The sequence below is a fragment of the Schistocerca gregaria genome, chromosome 2, assembly GCF_023897955.1.
Source record: "Schistocerca gregaria isolate iqSchGreg1 chromosome 2, iqSchGreg1.2, whole genome shotgun sequence".
Lineage (NCBI taxonomy): Eukaryota > Metazoa > Arthropoda > Insecta > Orthoptera > Acrididae > Schistocerca > Schistocerca gregaria.
The window spans coordinates 741,052,129-741,069,684 of record NC_064921.1 but is presented as its reverse complement, the minus strand read 5'-3'; the positions used below and the strand labels follow the sequence as shown (position 1 = coordinate 741,069,684).

General features: G+C 37.5%; 1 protein-coding gene across 1 annotated transcript in view; it reads right to left on the bottom strand.

Moving 5' to 3' along the window:
• LOC126334913 (cyclin-dependent kinase 2-interacting protein-like) overlaps window positions 1-17,556 on the bottom strand; it is a 108,270-nt gene that overhangs the window by 32,083 nt on the left and 58,631 nt on the right. The window contains exon 4 of the mRNA XM_049997633.1: window positions 6,806-6,926. Coding sequence (XP_049853590.1) covers window positions 6,806-6,926 — 121 coding nt within the window. The remainder of the gene's footprint in view (window positions 1-6,805; window positions 6,927-17,556) is intronic.

Sequence of the window (17,556 nt, the reverse complement as noted above, 5' to 3'; positions counted from 1 at the left end):
ACCCGAAATTATAAAATTGACATTTGATGTTAACTTTGAATCCACATTGACCTTAAATGAGAAAGAAGCATGGTTATCATTCAAGCAAGTCATTGCAAAGTTCTTAAGACATGAAAAACCCCAAAATATGTTTCTATTAAAGCTACAATGTTAAAGAAGTTTAAAACTTTAGGATGTTTGTGAGGAGCAAGGAGGGCGTTTTCACAAGGACATTAAAGTGTCGGAATAATGCTACCAAGGCTGCTGGAACACCAACATGATGGAGGGCTACTGTTGGTCACTTCACCGAGAAGTTCAGCAAGCGATTCATCATAGAAAAAGCTACATATGAAGCTTCAGAGAATAAAAAGAGAAAGAAAATACAACCCAATTCCAACTGACAAGTGAAACCTCTATTAACATGTATAATTGTTTTAAGTAGCTTACTGTAAATACAAACCATGTGTTTCATTAATTTCCTCATTTACCGTATAGCATAGGATTTTTATACTATATAATAAAAAGCATATTGCACGAAAACTATGGGTGATACAAAAAAACTAATGCTAGATTTGGATTCAGCTCATAAAAATCTATAAAGATCAGCTATCAAAGTAAAAAAAAGGTTTCCAAAAAAATGTTTTGTTGGCCTGTGTTATTGATGCAGGGGGAAACATTACGGGGGGAAAAGTTGACCAACAGATGGCACTGTAAATGTCAGAATATGCATACCAACATATGTGTGGCACACAGCAGCTGTTTCTCAGTTTGTTTTTGAGACGCCCAATATGACTGTCTCCATGAAGGATCGCACACTGCTCATAAAGCTTTTTTACAGGAACAGTGACTGTGAGCCACTGGCCCTGCAGAAGTTCCAGACACTCCAGGATATGAAAAAATGCACTGACTTGTTGTATGCTGATGATCTGGAGAAATATGATTACAAAATTCGAAAAAGACAGGTTCCTTTGAAGTGCAATGTGGCAGTGTGAGGAAAGCAGTTGATCTGATGTCTGTCAAAGAAGTGGGTACAGCACTGGAGCAGGGGCTGAGCAGTGGTGTGCTAACATGTAATGCACAGGAAACTGCCAAAATGCCTATGAAAAATCCTGCATTACTATCCATACAAAATCACCCATGTTCAGGACTTGCTTCCTGCTGACCTGCCAGCAAGACAAATGTTTGCTCTAGAATGTTTACTTGTGTGGAAGTGGAAATCAGTGGCCACAGAACATTCTATAGATAGACAAAGGCCATTTCCATGCCCATGGACAAACCAACATGCAGAACATGGGCAAGGGAAAATCCACACGCACATCACCCGGTACCACTTCAGTCTATAAAGGTGACTGTGTGTTGCAGGTTGATGGTATCATTTATCGTAGGGCCATATTTTTTTGTGGAGATGAGTCCAGTGGGTCCTGTTACCTGTACCACCACTGGGAAGTACTATGACAGTATTTTCCACACCAATATAGTGCCAACACTTCAGCAGCATGGATGTGTGGGTAGGATTATTTTTGTGCAAAATCAGCCTCCTCCGCACAGTGCACAGACAGTGAAGTTTTCGCTGCAGCAGAAGCATTTGAGAAATGTTGGAGTTATCATCCGTTACTTCCTTACAGCCTGGCGGTATCACCCGATCTTTATCCGTATGACTTCTGGCTGTGGGTTTATCTAAAGATGTTGTGTTCAGTGCTTTAGTTACGAATGTAGCTGAACAAAAGGCAGACAATGCCCAACGCATTCTGAATGTGGATTCCTCTGTCATTTGCAGTCGAACCCATTTACCTCAAGACACTTACAGTGACATCTGTTGGCAAAATTTTCATTAATTTTATTTATTTGTTCCTTGGCATCTCCCCCTGAGTCAATAATATGCTGTTCAAATCTGATGTCATTCTGAGCAGTAGTTGTCTTTCTACACCATTTTGAAACTGGAACATTAATTACGGACACCTTGTATATAGAGAGAAAGAAGTTTATAAAACCTCACTTCAAATACATGTGAATTAACATTCCACTAAAAGGCGTGAAAAATAACAAAAAAAAAAAAACCATTACAAGTCCTGGCAGAAAATACTACGGCACCTACATCCATCCGTAGTACATGCTTTTCTGGATCAATGTCTATAACTACATTGCACTGCTTCCTAATTAAATTAGAAAGAGTTGTTTTGCCAACATGTTATCCTTACGTGCATTGTTTATAGTTTTACAATAATGTTTCATTTTGCATAGCAGTATCCAACGTCTCAGAATGATTTGGCAAAGATTGTTAACATTTCACATTTTGGAGACAAACAAATTGTCACTGTTGGCGTAACACTAATCAAAGCTACACAAGGATAAGAGTATGTGCTACTTACTTAATTTATGCAGGTAAATTAAGATAGAGCATTTAGACAAGACACATCTTTCAAGTGTTGGTATAAAACTATAGACATTTATGGGTATGCAATGCAGTGTTTGCCGAAGATTGCAAATAGTCAGCATACTATATTGGTCATACAAATACTGTGTTTAACCAAGAATAAGATGACCTGAGTATGACATGATCTCTTTTTTACCTCAAGGAAAAAAAAATGTATTTTGACTAATCAAAGTTACAAACTGTCAACATTATGATAGTACAAGGAGAAACGAAATAAATGAAAAGAAATGGTTTACATTAATTTTATCTTCACCTCCTTTTTTGATTCCTATCCAAACCAATTGTATGTGGCAGTATTATTTTAATAACAATAATAGTAATAATGGTGGTGATATAGCAGCAGCAGCTGCAGCAGTAGTAGTGGTAAATAATAATAATAATAATAATAATAATAATAATAATAATAATAATAATAATAATAATAATAATAATATACTTGAGAGGCGCCCCATGAAAAATGAGTGAGCTTGAACAATGAAACTTTGTGGAAACATTTGTAAGGGATGAGAAATAACAAATAAAAGATTGAAAGAAACACATTTTAATTTTCACATGATTTGGTTTTCTCCAAATGTGTTGTAGAATAACAGAGTAACCTCACACGCAATGTGTGATGAAAACTACATTGTGCATCAAAACAGTTGAGGCTAAACCACCTCTCTTCCACAGAGTTGGGATCAAAAAGCGCCTCCATAGGCGCCATAGCCGTAACAGTGCCTAATGGCAAGTCGTGGCAATAACACTTCTAAAAACGCAAATCCTGCAGCACACAGTCTGATCATCATTCCTATAAAGTTGGGTATCCATACAGTAAATAGTTTTCTACCTGCACTGTCTCAATTAACTAACGTTTAATAATTATTACAACCACATTGTTTTTCTATACTCAAGCAGCAATATAATTTAGAATCTTGTCTGTCACAAATATTTAGCTGTTTATTCCAAATAAGTTGAGATTTCTGAGTTGGAGGTTTGAGTAGGACATAATAGCACAGCTTAAATTGCTGCAAGTGAAACGGGCATCAATAAAATTAATTATCCTGGTTGTCAGAAACATTTGGTTATTTCTTCCAAATACGTTATAATTTTCAAGATTCTAATTATGCTGGGACATGAGAATAGCCTTTTTTTTTCTTAATACATAGCAAATTTCACATCCATGAGAGACAATTTGACAATATTCCTTTGTTTATTACTTCCAAACATGTCGTCTGCCCATAGTGCTCTCAGTTACTGCTTACAACCTGCGGCTGACACACACTCTTTCGCTTCCACCATACCCAATTGTTTTTGAGTCATCAGTCTTCCGATTGATTTGCTGCAGCCTGCCATGAATTCTTCTCCTGTGCTAACCTCTTCATCTTAGAGTAGAACTTGCACCACACACATTCAATTATTTGTTGTATGTGTTCAGATCTTTGTTTTCCCCTACAGCTTTCACCCTCTACAGTTCCCTCTAGTGCCACAGAGATTATGGCCCAATGCCTTAACATATGTTCTATCATCCTGTCCCTTATTGTTGTCAGTGTTTTCTGTATGTTTCTTCCATCACTGATAATGCGGAAAACATCCTTATTCCCTATCTTATCTGTCCTTCTGATTTCGAACATTCTTCTGTAGCAACACATCTCAAATGCTTAGATTTTTTTCTGTTTTCCTCTACCCATTATTCATTATTCAGAACTATACAATACTGTGCACCAAATGTACATCTTCACAAATTTCTTCCTCAAGTTAAGCCCAATGTTTGAGATTAATAGCCTCTTCTTGGCAACGAATGTCCTCTTTGCCTGTGTTAGTCTGCTTTTTATGTCCTTGTTGCTTCGTCCGTCTTGGGAAATTTGTTTCCAATGTAGCAGGATTCTTTACTGCTTCTACTACCTGATCCTCCATTTTAATATTAAGTTTCTCACTATTCTTATTTCTGCTACATCTCATTACCTTTTGTCTTTCTCCAGTTTAATCTCAGTGCATACTGTGTACTCATAAGACTGTTCATTCCATCCAACAGATCCTTTAATTCTTTGTGACATTCACTGAAGATAGTAGTGTCATCCATGCATCTACCATCGATATCCTAACACTATAAATGTTAACCTCACCTTAAAAATTTTCTTTTTTTCCTGTTATTTCTTCTTTGATGCGTGTACTGAACAGTAGGGGGCAAAAGACATACTTTTCAATCCAAGCACTTTGTTCTTTGTCTTCTAGTCTTATTGTTCCCTATTGGTTCTTTGACATATTATATATTACCTATTTTTCCTTATAGTTTACTCCTGTTTTTCTCAAAATTTCGAACGTCTTGTACCCTTTTACACTGTCCATGGTTTGTCAAGGTCAATGAATGATTTTTCTTCAATCTTGCTTCAGTTATCAAATGCAACTAGAGAAGTGCCTCTCTTGTGTCTTTACCTTTCCTAAAGCCAAACTGATCATCATCTAATGGCCCCTGTTTTCTTTTCCATTCTTTTGTGCGTTATTCTTGTATACTAGTGGCTTAGATATGTCCATGTTTAAATTCAGTTCACTTCCAACTACAAATGAAGTAAGCCAAATTGCAGTTTAAACATGGTAGCTGTTCATAAAATGGGACAAAGTACATGGTATATGTTCTTGTGGTTGGCAACACAGCAAAATCAGCATGTATAATAAAAATTGTTCTCTGTGAGCAGTCTTTCCAATCATATCACAATCACCGAAATGTGAACAATTCACAGTACAGAGGTGGTGCAAATGAACAATAAAATTTTCCATCACATCCTGTAGTGTCTCAATGCAAATGGATTTAGATGTTGCATAGATCACTAATTCAAGCTTGTCTAGCGTGGTGAGATGGTTCTGGTAAACAATGTCTTTCAATGTGCCGAAGAAAAGATAGGCAAAGGAGTCAGATCAGGTGAATATGGAGGCCAATTCATCCCTGCCCCAGTGAATTTGCAATAATCCAATCCACGGACTCTTGTCCTGAAGTATTCATCACGAAAGCAAAAAATCTGTTGTTTGTGATGTAGTCTGGCCCCATCTTGCATGAACCACTCAGTGCCACATCAGTCCTCCAACACTAGCTATGTGGTGACAAATTGTTCCAAAATTGCAACGGAACGTTCAGTAGTGGTCATTTCTCACATGAAAAGGGGACTAATAATGCCTCTGATGCGTACGGAAACCCAAACAAAAACTTTGGGAGACTACACTTCACATAAGTGGAGATCTTTGGAATCTCAAAATTGCCAGTTTTATGTATTCACAACTCCTTCAGGTGTAAGTATGCTTCACCTGTGAACCAGATTCAGCCAACATCAAATCCTCTATTATCAATCATTGTGAGACCCTGGTTTGCAAAGTCTGCCCTCTGTCACACAGCCCACATGATGGCTTTGGCTTTTGAATGGAAACATGTGTAGGCTCTGCCTCAGCATTTTCTGTATGCTGCTTCAGACTAGTCTCTGCTGCCATTTAACGGACGTATTTCTTTGGATTTTGCTGAATAATTCTAGAAGCTGTGATGACACTTTCAGGAGTAACTATAGTTTGCCAGCGTGTAACATTCCATGCTAGATCATCAGTCATGCTACATGTCTGTTGGAATTTGGTGAAGGACTTGTGCATGGTATTCAGTTTGGAACATTAAATCATTCTTGAAAACTGTGCCTTGTTGCCATAGAACTGTGTTGTAACCTGTGGTATGCTAGTACCAGAAAAACATGTTGTTCAATGGAATACATGATTTCAATCTCTTTCTTTGGTGCACTAACCTCCTTTCACATTTCAACGGTGAACCTGATCCCTCTGAGCTGCAGTGCACTAATAGCAGGCACTACATGTTGTGATTGCAGCACCATTTCTTAACAGATTTTTGAACTATTTCAAAACTTCTGTGTATCTATTGTACAAAATTCTTACAGCTTTCGCAACAAACATTGCACTTGTCTATCAACCTTAGTTTTCAAAATATTTAATTTTGAAACCAGAAACTCCTTCACTGGACACCTTGTTTATGCAACTTGGTTCACTGTAAATACTTTGGTATTACTGATATGATATTCTTTCACTCTAATACATCTCAAAATTATGCAGCAATTTCTGTAAACATTTACAGTTGTACTTAACATCTCCTTCCTAGCATATCACTGTTGCTTTTAGCATTATTAGAGAAAATGTCAGTTTACTCCAATAAATACATTTTACATCTTTCACTGAATGTGTGACGTATTTTAAGTTGGTTTTTAATTCTCTTCTGAATGTATAATTTGTTTCCTCTATAGGTATCACAACTTTGATAGTAGTTTAGCTGTAGTATACAATAGTATGATCTGTACACCTTTCACTGCAAAACTACTAGTACCATTTGTGTAAATGTTTTATCTATGAGCTACTTAATTGTGATCCTACCAAACTTATCAGCATCCCATGTCAAGAACAATGGAGTATTATCTTCGTTATGCAATTTCTCCAGGCTAACAACAGCATCCATCTTCTGTGCCACCTCTCTCATTCCAGTCAAAGTTGCATCCTGAAACCAGAAACAGGAATTTATTATTATTACTCTTTCTCCCTTAAATTCACAGAATAGTGACACAAAAAATAAAGAATTAAATATGACAAAATGTTTTCCATGGTGTATACAAATAAATTTACACTATAAAATGTGTGTGCCACAAGAAAGCCATTCAACTTAGATTTGAAAATTTGGAATTCATCACACAAAATTTTGTTCTATTTGAAGCTTATTCAAAATGGAACCTAAATATTGACCAGATTTCAATAAAATGAACAGCAAATTGTTGTATAAATAAAAATAGTTTCTACACTCAAGCGTTTATGGAGTGAATGCCACAGTTTCTTTGGAATGGATCCATATTATTAACCACAAACACCTTGTAGGAGTAAACATACATGGGTGGCAGAATTAAGTGCAGTTTACAAGACTACAGTAGGTTGCAAAACCACATTATGAAACTTCAATATCGGGCACTATGCATGCATGGCATGCAGTTGCCCAAGTCACTGGCGAATGTTAACAATTTCAGTTTATTCCACCTTTGGCCATATGAAATTAGTGGTTGTGCATTGGTCTGAGATTAGGTGTTGTGCTAGTAGTGTATCAACAAAGCTAAAATGAGAAGTAAAAAATGAAGCAGATCGTCTGCTTCTTGGGCAACTATGCTATGTATAGGATTTCAACGCTGTTGACTACAAAAATAAGCAGTGACATGTTACTGCACTTGTGGCACTCATACACAACTTGAATATGGATGAACTGATGATATCTGAACTGAAGAGGAAAATTCATTCCATTAGAAACACAACCACAAATGGATTATGAAAAATACAAGCAAATAAAATATCTGTCCATGGAACAAGCAACATCTATTGTAGAGATTAATATTAATCTCGATTTGATGAAAAATGCAATGTGATCAGAATACTTAGGTCTGGAAAGAATGCTTAATGTATTCTAGTATCTTTCTTCGTTGTCACGTCATTACCTCTATTAAGAAGAAATGTGAACTGTTCTGCTGATGTTCTCTCACATGATTAAAATAACTTTTCGAATCTCCCACAAATTTTATGCAGCAAGATCGCTGGGCAACGGGCTGATGTCGCTATTTTATCAACTTATGAATTTATTCCTTTCCTTATATAATGATTTCATGCAGACAAGTATTAGCTATGCAACTACTCGTGCAGCTGCCCAACGTTTCACTTCAGAGATGGCTCAGGCATTCACAAAACAACAAAACTGAAGCGTGCACTGATGTCACTGTGTCCACAGTCTTGTTTCACAACCTTATACCATCACGTAAACTAGCTGCACACAGTCACGAGCAGGGGAGTGTATGGCATGATGGGTTCATGCCAGCTGGACAACAAGGGAGGGGCAGGGGAGGTGGAAGGGGAAGGAGAGTGTGCGAAGGGTAAGTATAAAGGGAATAACAGTTCGTGCCACAATTCAGTACATTAGTAGCACGTGATGAAGTTGGTGAGGTATGTTAAAATATTTGCCAGTCAGTTGTATACATGGGATTTTGTTGCAGCTATAAACCAATATGTTTGCTGTAAGCAACAAGGAGATGTTAACCACTGTTACATTTGCTAAATGAGTAATATGATTTTTCATACCATTCACAATGACACATAGGCCATCTGCTGAAAGTAATTTTTTTGGAGGCCTCCATCATGTTTAGATCAAGATCATTGCTGCAGGTTACAAAAAGCAACAGATCTAGAACAGAATCCAGTGGCACCTAGCATTTTATAGCACACTATATCCTATTCATTGTTAAGAATGATCCTGATGTAAAGAAACACACACACTTAGAATAGTCAGTGATCATAGCACACGTTCGGGTACGGTGTTATGCCACTGGAAGTAGACCCTAATTACGTATTACACATTATTTTACACGGCCAATAATGGAACTTTTAAGATGTTCTAAAGCATTAACAGGCAGCAACGGTTTCTGTGATGAGCATGCTAAATGTTTACACCATGTATTTCTTATTTCAAATCTCAGGGTACAGCTGCTTTCTTTGAACACTCCTGTGCATAACATTATGGCTACTTCCAATTGGTATATCAGGGTGTCTACATGGAGAAAGAAAAATAATTCCCAGATTTTTCCCGGATTTCCTGGTTGAAAATACACGTTTTCCGTGTTAAGTGACAGTATACTTTTTCTCAGCACTTATCAATCCATTTATGGTTTACGGTTTTATACACCAGCGTAGAATTTCCCGGCACTTTAGAAAATGAAACTCAGGGGAAAAAACACATTTTGGATTGATCTTTCATGTGCAGCAACATATACACTGCATATTTCCATGTTACGAAGGTATAAATTCGAATTCCACTAAACATCGCATGTTACTTTCCGAACCACTAAAATCGAGATTGCGACGCGCTTTTGTAAGCCAGTCACAGCTCATGTCACCTGATCTCACCAGCTGATGACAGCATTTGACACGTGATGTAGTCAGCCAATAGCAAGATCACTCTTAAGTAGTGCGAACACACAAATAAGAAAAATTAATGGCTTAAATTAATGTACAATTGTTGCTACAAGAAAAGCAAAGCTATCACATATAATATCGGTCTCTAAGATGAATAAGCTGCAAGAGAAGCTAAGCTTCCACATATATTGTTGATCTTTTTTGCGCATCGTACGTCACATAAATGTGCCAGTAAAATTTTTTAATAACAATGTAAATGTCTCATCTTCTTGGCTCAAAATTCTTCATATGGTCGTCACCAAAGAGTTTATTTTTAAATGAGAGTCAAACGCTCTGCGATTTAAGAAATTCGTCATACCATTTCTCACATAGTTTATCTTACATAAAAGGAAATTTACTTTGAAAGTAATGCTTTTCAAAGCAATATTCGCAATATTTTTCTGTGACCTATTACAAAGGTACGTTTTAGCAGTTGCCACAGAGCGCCAGATAATAGGCGTCACTGCTCTTGACCAGCTACGATGACGCAGGAAGTCCGCATGTTCGTACGTGTGAAACATTAAAAGATCTTGCATTAAAACGAATCTAATGTCAAAAACTGTCACGTCACGCTCATTGGAGGCAATTTGTTGTTAAGAAGCACTGCACAGTACTCCTAAAGCCTTTGACACACTTTGCTATTGGCAGACGCTTGTATGAGCACTGTGTTTTGTTGTTGTATAGGGCGCATTTTCTTTGCGACTTAAGTTTTATTTTCATTTTTTTCTCTCGTTCATGTTTTGTTGCTGCAGTATTATTCTGCAGAAGTGGGATACAGTAAATTTTTTTGTTGGAGTGTTGGTTCTTGCCAGTCAAAATCACAAAAATTTAACTGAAAACTAAAACAAAGTAAAATTCCCGGAACTCAAAAAGATTCCCAGGTTTTTTTCCGGTTTTCTCCCAGATGAAAAAATTCCCAGGTTTTTCCTGGATCTCCCCATTGTCCCAGGTCGTAGACACCCTGTATATGTTGGCTTGGTTTGTAAATACTTCCTCAATTTCTCCTTTAACATGAAATACCAAAACACTAAGTTTTCACCTTCTTGTTAATAAATTTGAGAAACATGGTATAGTACCATTATAAAAATAGCACAAATTCACAGAGTTGTGGTAGTGTAGTGGAGTTAGTGACTGAATTGTATATACAAGGTTGTGGGTTTGATTCCACTCTTAAGTTTTTACTTTTATTATTGTTATTGATATTATTATTATTTCTTTCGAAACTTCCTGGCAGATTAAAACTGTGTGCCCGACCGAGACTCGAACTCGGGACCTTTGCCTTTCGCGGGCAAGTGCTCTACCAACTGAGCTACCGAAGCACGACTCACGTCCGGTACTCACAGCTTTACTTCTGCCAGTATCCGTCTCCTACTTTCCAAACTTTACAGAAGCTCTTCTGCGAAACTTGCAGAACTAGCACTCCTGAAAGAAAGGATACTGTGGAGACATGGCTTAGCCACAGCCTGGGGGATGTTTCCAGAATTCCCCTAGGCTGTGGCTAAGCCATGTCTCCACAGTATCCTTTCTTTCAGGAGTGCTAGTTCTGCAAGTTTCGCAGAAGAGCTTCTGTAAAGTTTGGAAAGTAGGAGACGAATACTGGCAGAAGTAAAGCTGTGAGTACCGGACGTGAGTCGTGCTTCGGTAGCTCAGTTGGTAGAGCACTTGCCCGCGAAAGGCAAAAGTCCCGAGTTCGAGTCTCGGTCGGGCACACAGTTTTAATCTGCCAGGAAGTTTCATATCAGCGCACACTCCGCTGCAGAGTGAAAATCTCATTTTGGAAACATCCCCCAGGCTGTGGCTAAGCCATGTCTCCACAGTATCCTTTCTTTCAGGAGTGCTAGTTCTGCAAGTTTCGCAGAAGAGCTTCTGTAAAGTTTGGAAAGTAGGAGACGGATACTGGCAGAAGTAAAGCTGTGAGTACCGGATGTGAGTCGTGCTTCGGTAGCTCAGTTGGTAGAGCACTTGCCCGCGAAAGGCAAAGGTCCCGAGTTCGAGTCTCGGTCGGGCACACAGTTTTAATCTGCCAGGAAGTTTCATATCAGCGCACACTCCACTGCAGAGTGAAAATCTCCTTCTGGATTATTTCTTTCCTTTCTCAGATGTTATGTCTGGTTAAAAATGGACAGTGATGCGGATCTTGATCAAGCGTGACTTCCTTTTAAGTGTACGGTGTATGTTACATTGCATTTAGGAACTTTTGGGTAATTGAACATGTATCAATAATTACAGATTTCTGTAGTTGTGTATATACATTTGGATGTAGCTGTATTGCGTTGATGTGCTGGTGGATATTGTGTGGTATAACTCCTGTAGTTGATAGTATAATTGGTATAATGTCAACTTTATCCTGGTGTCACATGTCCTTGACTTCCTCAGCCAGTTGGATGTATTTTTCAATTTTTTTCTCCTGTTTTCTTCTGTATATTTGTTGTATTGGTTATGGATATTTTGATTAGTTGTGTTAATTTCTTCTTTTTATTGGCGAGTATGATGTCAGGTTTGTTATGTGATGATTTATCTGCTATAATGGTTCTGTTCCAGTATAATTTATATTCATCATTCTCCAGTACATTCTGTGGTGCATACTTGTATGTGGGAACGTGTTGTTTTATTAGTTTATATTGTATGGCAAGTTGTTGATGTATTGTTTTTGCTACATTGTCATGTCTTCTGGTGTATTCTGAATTTGCTAGTATTGTATATCCGCTTGTGATGTGATCTACTGTTTCTATTTGTTGTTTGCGAAGTCTGCATTTATCTGTTGTGGTATTAGGATCTTTAATAATATGCTTGCTGTAATACCTGGTGTTTATTGTTTGATCCTGTACTGCAATCATGAATCCTTCCATCTCACTGTATATATTGCCTTTTCTTTGCCATGTGTTCGATGCGTCTTGATGTTGCCATGTAGTGCTTTCTTTTTCCAATTTACTTTCTTCGTATCTGTTGATGTTATGTGACCTAAAGGGTTGTAGAAGTGGTTATGAAATTGCAATGGTGTAGCCGATGTATTTATATGAGTGATTGCTTTGTGTATTTTGCTAGTTTCTGCTCGTTCTACAAAGAATTTTCTTAAATTGTCTACCTGTCCATAATGTAGGTCTTTTTATGTCGACAAATCCCCTTCCTTTCTGCTTAATGTGAATCTTTCTGTTGCTGAATGTATGTGATGTATTCTATATTTGTGGCATTGTGATTGTGTAAGTGTATTGAGTGCTTCTAGTTCTGTGTTACTCCATTTTACTACACCAAATGAATAGGTCAATATTGGTATAGCATAAGTATTTATAGCTTTTGTCTTGTTTCTTGCTGTCAATTCTGTTTTCAGTATTTTTGTTAGTCTTTGTCTATATTTTTCTTTGAGTTCTTCTTTAATATTTGTATTATCTATTCCTATTTTTTTCTGTATCGTAGATATTTATAGGCATCTGTTTCTTCCATCGCTCCTATGCAGTCACTGTGTGTTTTCCCTTGACTATGCTATTCTTCTTACATTTGTCTGTTCCAAAAGCCATATTTATATCATTGCTGAATACTTCTGTTATCTTTAGTAACTGGTTGAGTTGTTGATTTGTTGCTGCCAGTAGTTTTAGATCATCCATGTATAGCAAATGTGTGATTTCGTGTTGGTATATTCCAGTAATATAATATCCATTATTTGTATTATTTAGCATGTCGGATAGTGGGTTCAGAGCAAGGCAGAACCAGAAAGGACTTAACGAGTCTCCTTGGTATATTCCACGCTTAATCTGTATTGGCTGTGATTTGAATTTGTTTGGATATTAAGTGTGGTTTTCCAATATTTCATTAATATGTTTAGGAACTGTATCAATCTACTTTGTATATTTCCAATATTTGTAGTAAGTATGAGTGGGGTACACTATCAAAGGTAATCAATGTATGCGTAGTGTAGCGACCTTTGTGTAGTTTTAGGTTGATATGTCACCTTTGCATCTATTATCAGTTGCTCTTTACATCCTTGTGCTCCTTTGCAGCAGTCTTTTTGGTCTTCATTTATAATTTTGTTCTGTGTTGTATGTGTCATTAATTTCTGTGTAATGACTGAAGTTAATATTTTGTATATTGTTGGTAGGCATGTTATGAAGCGATATTTTGCTGGGTTTGCTTGATCTTTAGGTTTCAGATAAGTTATTCCTTACGTAAGTGTATCAGGGACTGTGTATGGGTCTGCAATGTAACTGTTAAATAATTTAGTTAGATGTGAATGTGTTGAGGTGAACTTCTTTAGCCAGAAATTTGCTATTTTATCTTTTCCAGGGGCTTTCCAATTGCACGTAGCATTAATTGCTCTGGTGACTTCATGTTGCAAAATTATCACTTCAGACATTTGTGGTATCATCTTGTATGTGTCTGTTTCTGCTTGATTCCACCGTTATTATTATTTTAATCAAAACAACACCCCAAATTGTGCACTTGAGACAGCAAATAGTGAGTGCTGAGGAAAATAAATCTTTGTATGTGACAATGTGCTACTCACCATTCCTCAGTTTGTAAGTGGTGACCATCTTGCATAGGAGCATTCAGTTATATACGTCATTCTGCAGAAACATCTGGAGGGTAGGAGGGAGCAAAGAACCTCTCTCTTTGTGAGTATTGCAGAAAATTATGGGAAGTTATTACTTGGTCTCAGAGTGATTTTACATGGTGAACATTTAGCAAATGAGTACCCAAATGTCACAAATCAATCTCACAGATAACATAGCAGCCAATCCTGTAGCAAAGAGTTTCTTGATCACCAAAATTGAATCTCTGCCAGGTGAGCAGTGCGCTTCTTTGCATTCATAGACAGCGTTCAAGATATAGTGGTTTATATTCCCTATATGAATCATAATTAATAAGCTTATGAGGCATCCTTGGCTTAAGAAATTGGTCATTTGCTAACTTCCTGGTTTATGTCCATACCACTCTCTAGGTCTGCTAGCCAGTTACCAGATGATCACAAACATTAAATTATGGCTGTTTTCTCATTTGTATTCTTTTTGTGGGTTATCAATATTGATTCCATTTGTTGTATACTGTCTCAGGTACATTTGTGTACAAAATTTTACATATTTAGACCTCCCTTTCCCTGTTTCTATTTATCTCCAATTTAGTATACTGTAATAGCATATATAAAAATGTACTCACCAAGCAGCAGCAGAACACACACTTAAAAGGAGGTTAAAATTAGGTAAGCATTCAGAGACAGTTGCTGTTTCTTCAGCCAGAAGAATTGAAGGAGAAGTAAGAGGGATGAAGGAAAGGGTCTGGGGAGGTCTAGGGAAAGGTGTAAATTTCGGGAACTGTGGATCAGTGGACATTTGTTGGATGGGATGAGAAGGAAATAGTGACTGTTGGAGACTGCACTGGATGAGATTTGAAAACTGGGAGCTTAAAGGTGGAAGACAAGGTAATATGCAACACAGAGATTACTGCTAAAACATCATGAATGAGGTAATAAGAGTGAAAAGCTAAGTGCAATGTACATAACAGAGGTAGGAGGGGGGATGGTAAAAATAGATAGGTAAGAAAATGAAAGATGCAGAAACTAAAATGGAGTGAAGACAGTGGTAGTTACTGTCAAGAAATGCTGAGATGGAAGAAATTAATGTAAATTAAAACCACATGTGTGGCAACAACCAAGGACATGTTGTAGCACTAGTTCCCATCTGTGGAGTTCTGAGAAACTGGTGTCTGGGCGAAGAACCCAGATGGCGCATGTGGTGAAACAGGCACCGAGGTAGCAACTGTCATGTTGTAAAGCATGCTCTGCAACATGATATTGTGTGTCGCCATTATGTACCCTCTGCCTATGTCCATTCATCCTAACTGATAATTTGGTAGTGGTCAAGCCAATGTAAAAGGCCGAACAGTGTTTACATAACAGATGATATATGATGTGTCATTTCACAGATGACTCCCTTTTTGATAGTATATGTTTTGTCAGTTACAGGGCTAGTACAGGTGGTGGTAGGAGGGCACATAGGCCAACTCTTGCAGCAGGGGCAGTCACAGCATTACGAGCCATGGGGTAGGGAGATGAGTGCAGGAGCAGCATAGGATCTGACAAGAATATTGCGGAGATTGGGAGGATGACAAAAAGCTATTCTAGGTGTGGTGGGTAAAATCTAAGACAGAATGTATCTCATTTCAGGGCTTGATTTTAGGAAGTCATGGCCTTGTCGAAGTGGCTGATTAATACATTGCAGACAAGGACAATACTGAGTGACCAGTGGTGTGCTCCGAAGGTGCTTTTTGGAGGGATCAGCAGTACCAGGATTGGATGTGATAGCCTGGGAAATCTGCTTTCGAAGTAAGCTGGTGGGGGTAATTACATCCAGTGAAGACTGAGGTAAGAATGGTGTTGCTGTAAAGAGGAAATGAGGTCCATACTGTCTGACCACACATAGAATAGCTTTTCATTGCTCTCCGAATCTCTGCAATATTCTTGTCTGACCCTATGCTCCTTCTGCACCCTTCTCCCTATCCTTTGGCTCTTCCCCTGTGTAGCACTACATGTCCTTGGTTCTACAACATGTCCTTGGTTCTCTATTATGTTAATTTATGTTAATTTCTTCCATCTCAGCATTCCTTGGCAGTAACTACTCTTTTCTTCACTCCATTTTAGTTTACTACATCTTTCATTTTCTTACCTATCTATTTTTACCATCCCCATTCCACCTCTGTAACATACACTGCACTTAGCTTTTCACTCTTATTAACTCATACATGATGTTTCAGCAGTAACATCTGTGTTGCATATTACCCTGTCTTCCACCTTTAAGATCTTAGGTTTTCAAATCTCCTCTAGTGCAGTCCTCAACAACCCTTTCTGGCTGAAGAAGGAGCAACTAGCCGTGAAAGCTTCGCTAATTATAACCTCTTTTTTTCTGTGTGTTCTGCTGCTTGGTGTGAAGATTTTTCGTCTATACTATTACATTATACTGTCAAAAATTGATTGTTTTTGTTGATTTAGTATTCTGTGTGTTGAATTTAATTTTACAAAGTCTACAGTTGTCTCTAAATACTAGTTTTTCACCAAGTATAGAGACATCTCTCACATCAAATGCCCATTATTTCTGAAATTACAGTTCACTGAAAGGTTTCTGGATCTCTATTTGAAAGTTCTAAGCTTTTCTGCATATCTTCATTATTCAGCTTTTTGTCTGGCTATGCCGTCACTAGAGACAAATACTTTGAGCAAATATCTCTCTCGTATAAGCTATTAAATTTTGTTGTTTGCTATCACTTATAAGTACAGCAACTCCCAAAAATCTAAACAGCATCTATGGAGAAGACTAAATTCTATCTGTTTTACAAATGGAAAAAAGTAAACACAATTAACATAGATTCTTTCACTTTACTTATTTATTGAAAACACATACTGTACAGTAATACTGTAATGAAGGGACTACTTATTTCTAATAATAGCCTTATGGAATTTGCAAAGATACCAAACATCTTTGGAAATCATGTCAGTTAGCATAACAAATTATTTACTTGTTAAACAAAGACCACAAAATAAAAATAAAACAGTGAATGAAGAAAAGGTACACAAGTGTTCACAGATGAGAGGCTCCAGGAAAATAGTGTTCAAACATTAGTCCTCATAATGTTTACAATTTCTTCACCTGCCATAGTGCTATTACAACCTGCCATAGTGCTATTACAACCCTGATTGGATTAAAAAGACGAGATTATTGTTATTTCTGTTCCAAACATCGATTTTTGCTTTAAGTTTGTGCCTCAGCTGTTGTGCTACCAGTACATGGTACCACTTGTCTGGTAGCAGCTGCAGCAGCAACAGCAGCAGCAGTATCCCAAGTTTGTGCAATGTTCTTAGTTAAGTTTTTCACATGTGCTTCATTGACTATTTAGCTGTCCCTGACAGATTCCTTTTAACAGACATGCATGTCAAGCTTCATACCTCATTACATGCGCTTCATTTTGGGAGTAAACGGCAAATAGTTTTTGGTGTGTGCTATCTGTAGTGATCTTTTCTTTTTTGTCTGTATTTGGTTTTGTATCAAACAGAATGTACTTCAGCATTTCTGTTAGTGCCACTGTCATCAGATTCAGTTTCAACCAGCAACCATTGAATAGCTTCAGTAGTGCCCAAGATCCCACGCAATCAACATTACATACTCCCA